This window comes from Nannospalax galili, unplaced genomic scaffold (genome assembly GCF_000622305.1).
Source record: "Nannospalax galili isolate Female #2095 unplaced genomic scaffold, S.galili_v1.0 scaffold7, whole genome shotgun sequence".
NCBI classification, from domain to species: domain Eukaryota; kingdom Metazoa; phylum Chordata; class Mammalia; order Rodentia; family Spalacidae; genus Nannospalax; species Nannospalax galili.
The window spans coordinates 8,795,653-8,808,762 of record NW_008359081.1 but is presented as its reverse complement, the minus strand read 5'-3'; the positions used below and the strand labels follow the sequence as shown (position 1 = coordinate 8,808,762).

Here is a 13,110-nt window from a genome sequence, read left to right as displayed (position 1 = left end):
TCTATCCATTAACAGTGTATGTAGAAATTGTGTTATCTGTTCAGCATTATTCTCTGCAGTGACTTTATCTGTAATGCTATAGCTTTGCTGTTACATCAGCGAGCAAGGATGGAGAGGTTAGCAAAGCAATTGAAACTTGAAAAAGAGGAGCTAGAGCGGTTGAAGGCTGAAGTCAACAGTATGGAGCATGACCTGATGCAGAGACGGCTCAGGAGAGTCAGTTGCACCACCGCAATCCCCACGGTAAGTCATCTGTTGCAATGTATATTGCAGTTTATGAATGTACTCAGTGCACTCTCTCTGTCCAAGCCATTTACTTTTCTTTTAAGTTCTGTTCCTGGTGATTTTTTTTAAACAGTGGATATAAGAATTTTACCACGAGTAGTTCTTGTCAGAATAATTTTCGCATTTTCCCATTTGCAACTTATATATACTCATCCTTATTTTCAAAGATTGGCAGTTATAATCAGAGTATACTATCTTATTTATTGCAGAAAGTATATACTGACTAAAGACTTCATAAATTATTCTTCTAAACATCTGATATGTATTCTTTCAAAAATGTAAGATTATTTTTCTAAGTATTTTAAGTGGGACAAATACGAATTTTGAGAAAGTGTTGGTGGTAAAATGTTTTAAGGCAGAGCACTACATTGTGTCTAACTGTACAGACTGAGATAGTATGAAACAATGATGATCTTAAAGGAAAGGAAATGACTCTGGTGAACCATTAGGATAGTTTCAGCATATTGGTTGATGTATTTGAATTCTAGTGATGTGAAATAACTTTGAAAAATTTGAAATATATCTCTTTTCTGTGTCATGTCAACTTTTCTGTGATTCAGTATATCTTTTCATCAATTCTGCATACTGCTTATGAATGTGGTACTATTAGAAGCTTTGCATATCTTCCATTGGGAAAAACAGATCACCAGAGAATTCTCCAGTGGTAACTGCTGTGTTTGCTCATGGGTAATGAGAGAACTTGTATATTAACTGCTTGATGAACATGCTTAGTTCACATCTCTGTTCTCTTACATTATCCTCTGCTCTTCCAGAGCTCCATGTATGTAAATCCTGTCTGCCCTCAAGGCTCATTTAATGCTCTACTTTCTCCATGGGGTCTCTCCTCATTTTCCCCCCTTTCTAAATTTAGTGTAATCTGGCTTTTACAATTTGAAAGTTTAGGATTTGGGGCATATATGTCAGACTTCTTGTCCTCAGAATGGCTGCAGTTTCTTAGGGAAGTTTTGCCTGAGGTACCTTGAAGGGAAGAAGGAATGAGGAGCCAGTGCTCTGTACTGTAGGCAGAGAGGGGGAGTCGTCTTTGAAGGGAGAAGGTAATTAAGGCTTAAAGTCAAGGCAAAGCTTACTTTTCAGAAACAGTGAAGTTTCCAGGTTTAAGCATGAGATTTCTAATGAGTTTATAAAAGGTTAATGTGCACAGAGGCAGAATTGAACCTAAACTTTGAATACTATGTCAAGGTGTTCGAACTTTGCTAGTAGGGAAGCAGTGGAAGAAATTCTTGAGGAAAAGGCATATTGAGTAAGTTAATGACATGATATTAACCATATTCCTCGGTTTTAATTACATAAAGCACTGGGAAAAATATAAAGCAACTGAAAGCGATACTCATGTAAATCAAGTATCTTCTTGATTGTTTCTATTTGAAATCATCATTGAATCCTTTGCTAAGGGACGATAGTAAAACTTATGACCCATAGAATAGTTGGAAGTTGGACACTGTAATCCTTTAGGTATCTGTAAAACAGAAACTTTCATTTTCGCATGGAAGACATTTTTCTTCAGAATACCTGTATAAGCTTGTTCAAAAACTGCTTGCTATATTACAATCCTTGCTAAGCAAAACCTTGTTTTTAATTGGAAGTAGAAGTCTGTCTAGTGCAGTATGAATTAGTGCTTCAGATAAAACCACCATCATTTAATTTTGGAGTTTTCATTGATGAGTCATTTTTTTAGAAAGGAGAAGTTGGTAAACCTGCTTCCCTGGGCTGCAGCTTGTTGTTGTTGTTGTTGTTGTTGTTGTTGTTTAAATCTCTATAGTTAAAAGTTAAAAATAAAGTCGGCAGAATAGCATAATAAACCATGTGTAGCCATTGCTTACCTTTAGAAATTGATAGTTCGTGTGAGTACCTTGTGTTCCTGCTGCAGACATAGAGTGAAATGCAGCATAGTAGGAAGGACATGGCCGAGGGGTAGTTACCCGTGTACATAGAGGGAAGGAAGGGGAGTGGGCTTTCAAGTCAGGTGCAGACTTGAATCCTACTTCTCACGTCAGTCATAGATCCTCACATAAGTAACGTTGTCTGTGCTTATTTTCTCATAAAGTACCCATGTTATATGAGCTATGTTAAGTAAGTTACAAAATGCTCAACAAATAGCAACCTTACACAGCAGCTTAGTTACAAATGCTGGAAAATTTCACTTAAAATACATAGACAAATATGAAACCAGTTTTGTAAAACTGGTTTCCATTTAAGAACATACATGGCAATCAAATCATTTAGTCAGAATTTCCAATTTGTTTACTGAGTCCGATTTGAAGTAATACCCATATCCAATTGGAAATCAGAATGGCTCTGGCACTTACGGGCTACATTAACTTCCCATCTATGGCTCTGGCACTTCTGGGCTATACTAACATCCTGTCTATAAAGGGAATTATTACAAGTACTTTATAATGTTGTTCACATAAAGAAACAGTGGATGCAACGTGCCTTTAATTTGCTATTTCTAACATTGTATTAAATGGTTCTCAAGATGTCGTCTCTCAAAGAGATATGCATGTGAAAAAAATACTAGTCTTCTGCTAATAACATACAAGATAGAACAGTTTCAGAGAAGGGAGAATTTTAAGTTTTACCTTGAAAAATAAGATTCTAATAAGCAGAGAGCTGCCGATTGTCCCCTCCCTCAAATTATCCTATTATAATTGAATTTTTGGACCACTTCACAGCTTTTGTCTAGATGCATAATTGGGGCCAAGCCACCAAAAACACCAGTGGTCTTCAATGTTGGTGTCTATGACACTAGTTTTTAAAGTTCCAAAACAGTTGACTGCAAAAGAGCTTAGAATTTTTCATTTTGAAATATCAAATACAAAAATTCTATTTTCTTACACTTAGGTCTAAGTTATACATAGTAAAACATGAAAACAGTATACTTTTGGTAAATGACCATTCTCAGAAACAGCTATTCTACCTCAAGTTAATCAGAAGCTACAAGAAAAGAATCTTACAGATAAACTCTAAGGTGAATGAGTTCAAGTGCTTCCACTATTTGGAAATGAGCCTATTGTGAGAGTGGTCTTTACAGTTATTAACTTCTTGATTATGAAGTATATTATGATAGTTACATACATACTTAAAAGTGTCACTATTTTGGGCCAGAAGGACTAAACCACCATCTTATCCCCAAAATAATATTGTAAGAATCAGCCTCAAGATACTGAACTGCCACAAAATCGTAGTTATTTTATATGTTCCTAGGAGGATGGAATCGCTCATATAAATGATCAAGCGTGGGTTTCACAGTATTTTACTATTGCTTGGTAGGCAAGGGATAGGTACTTTACACATTAACATCATGCAGTTTGCCAATAGGAATGAGGAAAGAACAGCAATTTCTAATATATTTGCAATGCGTTTTTGTGGTTGTTCCTCTGCCATTCTAAGGGGTTAGAGCTCTTCTTAAACCTTTTACATTACTATTTTGAACTTTTGATCCCTGCTGTTAGCTGTTGCTATCTCTGAACAGCATAAGATCTTGCATTTTTGTGAACTAAGATATTCTTTCTGCTCTTTTTTATGCACTATTAACCTGTTTAGTCTTTGGCAAAATACAAGTTTTTTAACAGATTAGGATCTTCCTCTTGTTTTAATTAGTAGATAATTTAACTTTACTTTTATAGTTGAAATTACCATAGTTTTTGCCTGGACTGTGCTAAAAACTTCAGTATCCATGCCTCTAGAATCTAAATACAGAAATAGTAAAGAAATTAAGAATGGTGTAGGGGATCAGGCATCGTGGCATATGCCTTTATTCCCAGCACTTAGGAGGCAGAGACAGGTAGGTGCATCTCTGTGACATCGAGGCCTGGTCTATAATAGTAAGTTCCAGGCCAGCTGGGGCTACAGGGTGACCCTGTCTCAAAAGACAAAAAAAGAAATATTACTTTTCTATAGATTTGGTCTCTCTCCTCATTTCACTGCCTCAAATGGACTCCTGAAAGACATAAGGAGTAGAGTGGGCTGGAAAGGTTGAAGCAAAAGAAATAGAGTAGTCTATTTATGATGTGAAATTTCTGTGTGCTAAAATGTTTCCTTTGACCCAGAAAAAGTTAGAGATACTTCTGTATGCATTTATATAGACCTGTAAAAGTCCTAGTTCTGCCAGTTACTAGCTTTATACCTCTGAGAAATTTTCTTCTTTATGCCTTAGTTTTCTCCTCAGTAAATTGGTGTAATACTGCGTACTAAAAGCTTCCTTTAGCAAAAGGAATAAGTGAATCCTGGTATAACCCACTACTTGATGCTAAGTAAGCAGTCATTTTTACCAGGCTAGATAAGAGTGAAATCTTGAGCACTGTTTGATTCAAAGGTTGTTTCTTGTAATCTCCCTTACCATGAACACATAAAGAAAATATTCTCTGTGTTGTATTGCAATGATAGTAGTTTGTGTGATAGAACACAATCCAGCTTTGGTCCTGGCCACCATATGCAACTTTCATTTGTATGTGGCCGTGTTGATGTCCCCATTTTACCTATTACTTCAAAAACATACATAGAAGACGTCTTACACACGGTCTCTTTGGCAAGGCCGTATTCTTGGTAGTACCCAATCAGATCAACTAACGTGAAACACAGTTCTTAAATGTTGGGCTTGATAATGACTTTCCCACAATTGCTATTTTGGGTCCTTTCTTACTAGCCAGAGGAAATGACAAGATTGAGAAGCATGAACAGACAACTCCAGATAAATGTTGACTGTACACTGAAAGAAGTTGACCTCCTTCAATCTAGAGGTATAGACTTGATTATTTGGTAAACCATAAGTAATAGTGTGGTATTTTAAACTGCTTAAATAGCAATATTTCGGTTTTGTAGACTTAAGAGACAGGTTTTATCCATTATAAGACTATAATTCTGCCTTTAAAGAGATTCCTGCACTCCATGATCATAGATCAGGGGGTCAAAAAATAATTTTACTTTGGAAATTTCACCATTTGTTCTCAGCATTGAATTATTCTGTTGTAGCATTACATTTATTCATTTAGTCGTTTAATATTAATATTTTGTAAATTGATAAGTTTAATAATAATAAGACAGTTTATATTATTCAAAATATTGTGAAAAAATAGGGATCCCAAAGTAGAATATCGGAGTTCACGCTTTTCAGGGTAATTCTGTGGACTGCAGTAGAAGCTCTCTTAACTTTCATTTGCCCAGCTCACCACATCAATAGGTACCCTTCATTTCTTTATACTATTGCTCCCATTGATCACCACTATACTGTTTATGCCAGTTAGTATACTTCTGAAATAAAATTAAATGTTTCATAAACTAACATGAATGCAAGAGAAAGCTTCTCTCTGTATAAAAGTCAAAGAGGATTTTTTAAAGAGTTAAATATAAAAATATAGGAACTGTTAATTAGATTTGGGTGAAAACTAGTAGAAAATGTTAAGGGGAGAATTTAAAACTACAAACAAATTTTGTATTTAAAATTACTTACAAGTGTCCTTAGTATATTACTTACTACATGCTAAAGAACTCATAACACAGAATTACAGGTCATGGTTCAGCAAACTAGGGCCCCAGTGCCCTAGTTTTAGGGACCTAGCCATGCCCATTTGCTTGCCTAGTGTCTATGGCTTCTTTTGTGTTTCAAGGACAGAGTTGAGGCTTGCAACTGAGATTGTATTACAGGTCTACAATGGCTAAGTTACTGTCTGGCCTTTGAGAGAAAGTTTGCTAACACTTGCTTTAGGTCATTGTCCAGCATTAAAGTAAAGGCTATATTGTTGCGGGGATGTAGTTCAGTGGTACCCTGCTTGTATAGCATATAGAGGCCCCAGGAGTTTCAACACCCAGCACTTCAGTAAGAAAAATAGAAAAGAGAATTCACTACATTCCTCTTACATTATAGTTGATGTGTAATTTTTCTTAACAAATATTTCTTTGTTTTAATCAGCCTTCTTCCAAACTTAATATTCTTAATTACGGCAGCTAAGAGAGCTTCTACAGTACTTTAAGAGTATATAATGCAGTGTGAAACAGTCAAAAATATGTGGAACTATATGAACCTGAAAGTTGAAATCTAGTCAGATTCTCTTAAAGTTATTTTCAAAAGCATCCCTGTATAGCCTACTAGCTTTAATCAATGAAAGCAGTGCTATGCATAATGTGCACGTTATACAAGTCATTGCTACTATACTATTACATCAACTTCTTTTTAACTGGTATGGTCTTTGAAGAAAAATGAGAATCATTAACATTTTGTTAGGTTATTTTATAATAAGCTGTGAACTACATATTAGAACATCAATTGTAACATAGATAATGAAAGGGAATACATATCTAGCAATTAACATATCAAGTAGCATTGTAGCTTTCCTGAGCTATAAGAATTTTAGAAAATTCTCTTGAAACAACATATCTGACTGGATAAAGCATTTGTTAATAGGACCTACAAAAGAAACTACTATTAAGGTTTTTTTTTAAAAAAAAAAAAAAAAAAGAAAAGAAAAGAGCTTTAGTTTTGGTCTGTATTGATCAAATGAGGTCTTTTTTGGTACTTTAGAACAAAGGGGCCTGAACATAGCTATTTTATGGTAAATTCTACTTTTCCTCACTCTAGGTTGGAAACATAGTATAAATTCTTCTAAACTTCTTTGGGGGGTATGCATTTTCAACTAGATGCAAATAAATCATTGCATGAGTTGATGAAAAGCAGCTTAATTGTTGATTTTGGGTAATGAAACTTTTCGTTGGGGAAAAAAAAAGTCAAGACTTGAAAACAGGAGATTTAATACCACATCCTGTGTGTCCAAACTCAGATGAAATTGTATACAGCAAGCAGAGGACAGAAGTGAAGGTGAGAGCCAGAACTGGCAGCAAATGTGAACTAACCTTAGGGGAGTCACAGAAGAATGTGTGGCTGAGTCTAGACACTGAATCGGGAGGGAGCTTATCAAAGAGGAAAACTGTGTGTCAAAACAGTTCTTAGGGTCTGTTTAGACTGCAGTTGGCACAATAGCAACATTGATAAATTCATAGGCTTAGTTAACTTAAATGTTTGGCTTCTTCCTTAGATGGCTTTGCAATAAAAAATTAAGATAAATTATGGAAGGAAGCTTCACTATTTATATTCATTCATATTGTGTTTTTCATTAGATGAAAACAAGAAGAAAGGCAGGGCGTGGTGGCACAGGTTTCTAATCAGAGCACTCAGGAGGCAGAGACAGGCGGATCTCTGTGAGATCAAGGCCAGCTTGGTCTACATAGCGAGTTCCAAGCCAGCTGGGGCTACAGGGAGACCCTGTCTCAAAAAAAAAGGCAGAGGGCAAACAGGTCCACCATACTTTTTTTTTTCTCTTCATCCTTTACCTCTTCAAATGACCCATATGATGCTGAATCCTGCTTAAGGATACTAGCCTTATAAGTAGAAATGTTCTTTTGGGTAATACACTATAGACAAACCCTGGTTTGGTGATCTTGGATCCTTTCTCACAACCATAAGGAAAGGAGGATAGTATAATCAAGTTTGAGACCCCCAAAAACATTTTCTTTTCCTACATGTTTCATTAATATATTTTCTTTTACAAAGATCAAATAACAAATGACTCCTAAATACCTATGATTTTCATTTCTTTTTAGGAAACTTTGATCCGAAAGCCATGAATAATTTTTATGACCACATAGAACCTGGCCCAGTTGTGCCACCAAAACCATCCAAAAAAGGTAAGGTCATAGTACAAATATTGTAGAAATCGAGTAATTTTCTGAGGAACCTTCTGTTTGAACTGTTCATTACTGCTTGTTCATCATAAAGAAATTTAACTATAGTGATGTGGCAATAATGAAATATTCTTCAACCTTTAAGTTTTTAAGGTTTCTATTATTTTAAATTACATGCACATGTGGACATAATTATATGCAAGTGAGTGCAACTGCCCAAAGAAGTAGATCCCCCCCCCAGACCTGCCTAATGTGGGTAATGGGAACTGAACTCAGGTCCTCTGCCAGACTAGTAGGTGTCTTAACAGCTGAGCCAACTAGCTAGCCCCCAAGCCTTAAGATTTAACAAGCGCTAAAATTAATATCCCCTACAATTGTTGTAAGAGATAATTGTGGGATTTTTTTAAATACTAAAAACTACTATACTCCTGAAAGAACTTGTAAAACAATGAGAATCTAAAATGTCTAATGCTAGAGAGATCTGTAGCAGACTCTTATCAGGCAACAAACTAATTCTTATATACACAGAAGGTCAGCCCCACAAATAGGGACAGGAGTGCTTTCTCATCAAGAATAAAGTGAATCCTAAATGCCAAATATTTCATTGTTATTTCAGTATCTTATAAGAAGTGATTGAATGTAGGTTGACATTTTCTGTTCCATTCTTAACTAAGAGGCCACATTGTTTTATAATTCTCAAGACTCAATATACGAATTTCATATTTTAATCCTTTTGCATTAAGCAACTCCAGATACTTTATGAAAACATGTTGAATAGTGGAGAATGCATAAATTCTAGCTAAATAATCTAACCTAATTAAATTTTGTTTCTTCAGTGTTCTGTCTATATTAAGCTCAGTAAAGAGTGTTTTTCTATTTCATTTATAGATTGCAGTATAAGAGTGGGTCTCTTTATTGTTTAATACTACCTCATGGATGTCTCATTTGAAATAGCACAGTGATTTCTAAAAATGGTACACAGAAAAATCTTAGTGGATGACTGCCAAGTACTCAATTTGGCACTGTAGCAACATTATATGCAGTTTCAAGCTGAGAGCCTTTGGGTTATATATCATTGATCACATTAGCCTTTTAGGTTCATAAAATATGCATCTTTAAACTTGATTTTACTTCAGTGCTTACTAAGGAGATGCCTCTTACTGATAATTAACTGTAGTTCGTCTGCTAGACTGATTCAAGGGCTATCATGGAAGAATTATCCTATTTTAGGGAGTATATTGAAAAGTTGTTACCAGAGGAACAGAGGACTACGTTGATGGGAAATGAAGGACAGTCCATGAGCCACTTTATTACTATTAAATTTGAGGTGTGGGTCCATCACACTTAAAACCCTGAACTTTCTTAAATAGTTCCATCTCTAAGGAGCTAGATACAGAGCCATACCTTTCTTTGGACAAGGCCAAAAAATTATTGTCTTAGTGCTAGGGATGCGGTCAGGGCCATATATATACTAAGCAGGTCCCCCATATCTGAGCAGCTTCAGCCCTCAGATTCTTAAGTACTTGAAGGGAAACTTGATGTTAGTTTGTTGAAAAGTTTTACTGTCAGCAGCAAAGTAGAAGAAACGCAAGATAACTTTATGAGAGCACAGACCTTCATCTCTAAAAAGATAAACAATATCAATAAATACCAAGGTAGACCAATCTACATGGAAGACAAAATGTAAAATTCCACAATTAGAAATAAAAGATGGGTTTATCCATTAAATTGATTAAAGGAATGTGATCAGTATCTTTATGCCAATAAACTATATAACCTAGGTAAACACATTTCTTGAACACTACAATCTTTCAAAAACACCCTGAGGTGAAATTGGAAATGTTAATAGCTATATATGTGTTAAGTAAAACTGAATCCATTATCAAAAATTTTCACACAAACCTGATTTTAAAGCCACACAATTTGCTGGTGAATAAATTCTACTAGACATTTTAAGCAGATACAAAATAATGTTAAACAATTTAAAAAACAGTAAAGGAAAACATGCTTCCCTTCCATTTTTCAAAAAACTTTATTTTTATTTTTTATGTATATGTGAATATTGCTTGCATGTATGTAAGTGTACCCATGTTGTGCAATGCCCATGGAGGTCAGAAGAGGGCGCCAGATCCCCTGGAACTGGAGTTACAGACAGTTGTTAGCTGCCTTGTGGGTGCCGGGAACCAAACCTGGTTCTTCTGCAAGAACAGCCAGTGCTCTTAACCACTGAGCCATCTCTCTAGCCCCACTAAAAACTTTTAAAGCAATTTTTTATTCACAGCACATCCGAGATTTCCCTAAACTTCCTGCCCTCCCACATGAATGGCCTCTACATTGCCATGTTATATCAAGCCCTTCAGGGTTCATTGTTGGTATTAGACCTCATCTTTTTCAATGGAGCTAGCAGAGCCTTATTCATAAAAATATTATACACTTAAAAATTCATATAAAAGGCTCTGTTGTGTGTTTTATTTAGTTCAAATGAAACTTGCTATTGCTGATTACTGGATAATCCCTTATAGTACTAAAGGTTCCAATTATAAACAATTTCTTAAATGTATATCAAATGTACAATAGGTAGAGTGATTATATAAATATATACTTAGAGTATAGAATGGTACTAATTGGGGCTGGAGAGATGGCTTAGTGGTTAAGAACACTGGTTGTTCTTGCAGAAAGACCTGGGTTCAAATCCCAGCACTGACATGGCAGCTAACAACTGTCCGTAACTCCAGTCCCAGGGAATCCGACAGCCTCCTCTGTCCTCCACGGGCATTGCACGACATAGGTGCACTTACCCACATGCAGGCAATACACACATACACATAAAATAAAAATAATAAATAAAAATTTTTTTAAGTTTTAGAATGATACTAATTATTTACTAAATGTTTTTAAACCTTTTCATCACAGATCATGAAAAGCTATTCAGTTTGAAGTCAGGTTTTTTCTGGGATTTTGTGGTTGTTTTGAGACAGCATCTCATTGTCTACTAGATTGGTGTCTAGAACTACAGATGTGTACTACTACTGGACTCAGCATCATTTTTTGTTATGTAAGCTAAATTGGCCTTTTCTAAAATTATTTCTAGCTCAGTGCACATTGGCTTGCAGTACCGTGCACTTAAATTAAAACAAAACAATACCTTTGAATAAATGTCTTGAAGGTCTTGTAGAGCTATACTGGAAATCCAAGTAGAATGTAGAGTATTTGAGTAGTAAGTGTGATAGGGAATGAAAGGGAAAAGGACAGAGGAAAAGGGGCGATAAACCTTTTGGGATTAGAATATTCAGGTAAGCAGCACAGCTCTTCAGGTGACTCAGTAAGTCTCCCTATACCTTCATTAGGAACTCAGACAGGGCCAAGAACAATGACCTGCGTGTCACAGGACCTAAGCAGTGGCCCAGCTGACCTCATTCATATCTAATCTATGTACCACAGAGAGGTGATCTGTTCAAATACTTACCTATGTATTTTATGAGATTTTTGTACGAGTCAGTGAGATGAAGGCATGTGATGTTACAAAAAGGCCTTCCTTCCAAATCTAAGAGAGAGGCTTTACCTTCTTCTTTGGAGCCCAAGGACGCATTTACTCTCTTCTTAATTACTCTGATAATACAGTTAAGGTTAAATATCTAAGCACCATTCTTAGAGTTCTGGAGCAGTGATTTCCAAAGGTGAATTGTATTAAGGGATTCCATGTGGGTTCAAGACTGATTAGAAAATACAAGGTCTTTCTTCTGTTTAAAGGCAAATAATATGAAACGTGCTATTTGTCATTTTTTTATCTAATTCAAAGGATTGCTTACTAATACCTTGAAATGGTTTGGGAGCAAATGTTTGTTGGTACATAGTATTATTTTGAGTTACTTATCATTTTTCAACCAGTAGTATTTTTAATGCTATACAGACTGATCTCTGCCTCACGAATGCTGGAATGTTCTGTTGTCTTTTGAGACAAGTTCTCAGGTAACCCAAGCAGCCTTGACTGAGCTCCAGTTCTCTTGCCTCCATCTCCTAGGAACTGGGGCTACAGGCATGTACCACCATGCTGGGCCTTATTATACCTGTTTTATTCTCTTAAATTACATAGTTTATTGTTGTTCTTCATAATCATTACTATAATGCTCAGCCTTTTATGGTTACAGTGATTTTCAAACCTTTTTTCACTAACTAGTTTAATCAGAAAGTTGAAGTACAATCAACTGAATTTTGCTCTCACATTTCCATTTAGTTGCCATCACTGAGCTTTTTTAACATTTTTTTTTTTGGTCTTTTTGAGACAGGGCCTCCCTGTAGCTCCAGCTGTCCTGGAACTCATTATGTAGACCAGACTGGCCTTGAACTCACAGAGATCTGCCTGCCTCTGCCTCCTGAGCGCTGGGGTTAAAGGTGTGCGCCACCATGCCTGACTGCTTTTTTACTTTTAATCCACTAAAAAGTGAGAACTTGATGAAATAGAATTTTCCCATCCTGTCTTATTACTTGAAACAAATGCTTTAAGAACCACTGCTCTGCATAGGTTGCAAAGAAGTATTAAGTTTAGTACTTGACCTCAGAGAAGAGCTAAAGGTAGCATGGAGCAGTGGAAGAATAGATGGGCTCACTGTTTGAGTGCAGGAACAGTCCTTCCGAGCCCATTCAGGCTTGCTGAAGAATGACTTCATCCTTCTTAGTGGCTTTGCTTTTTCTTATGCAGACTCCTCAGACCCCTGCACAATTGAAAGAAAAGCCCGAAGAATTAGCGTCACCTCCAAAGTACAGGCAGATGTCCATGAAACCCAGGCCGCAGTTGCAAATGGTTTGTACTTTCTCTACCTGTACAGAGTTAGCATAACTAAAACCACACCTTTATTTTTTACTTAAAATGTCAAGCCAACTGCATAGTGCTAAATGTCTAGTAATTCTTTCATGGTTGCTATAAGAGGTTTTAAAAAAGATAAATGCATTTTAAAAATGCATTTAATCTAGTATATATAAAATAATATGAAACTATAAAATTATTGGTCATATACTAATTTTTCAAAATCGATCATATTTTATATAGTTAGAGTGTATCGCAATTTGGACTGAGCGTATTTCACATGTTCAGTAGCCATCATATTGGACAGATCAACTCTCTGGCAATAG

The 13,110-nt window shown here is 35.9% G+C and overlaps 1 protein-coding gene across 2 annotated transcripts in view; it reads left to right on the top strand.

The window, feature by feature from the left end:
* Tab3 (TGF-beta activated kinase 1 (MAP3K7) binding protein 3) overlaps nucleotides 1–13,110 on the top strand; it is a 61,782-nt gene that overhangs the window by 44,877 nt on the left and 3,795 nt on the right. For both annotated transcript variants that reach the window (XM_029558441.1, XM_008822729.3), the window contains 4 exons: nucleotides 83–243; nucleotides 4,952–5,045; nucleotides 7,900–7,983; nucleotides 12,680–12,781. In XM_029558441.1, the coding sequence (XP_029414301.1) occupies nucleotides 83–243; nucleotides 4,952–5,045; nucleotides 7,900–7,983; nucleotides 12,680–12,781 (441 nt within the window). The remainder of the gene's footprint in view (nucleotides 1–82; nucleotides 244–4,951; nucleotides 5,046–7,899; nucleotides 7,984–12,679; nucleotides 12,782–13,110) is intronic.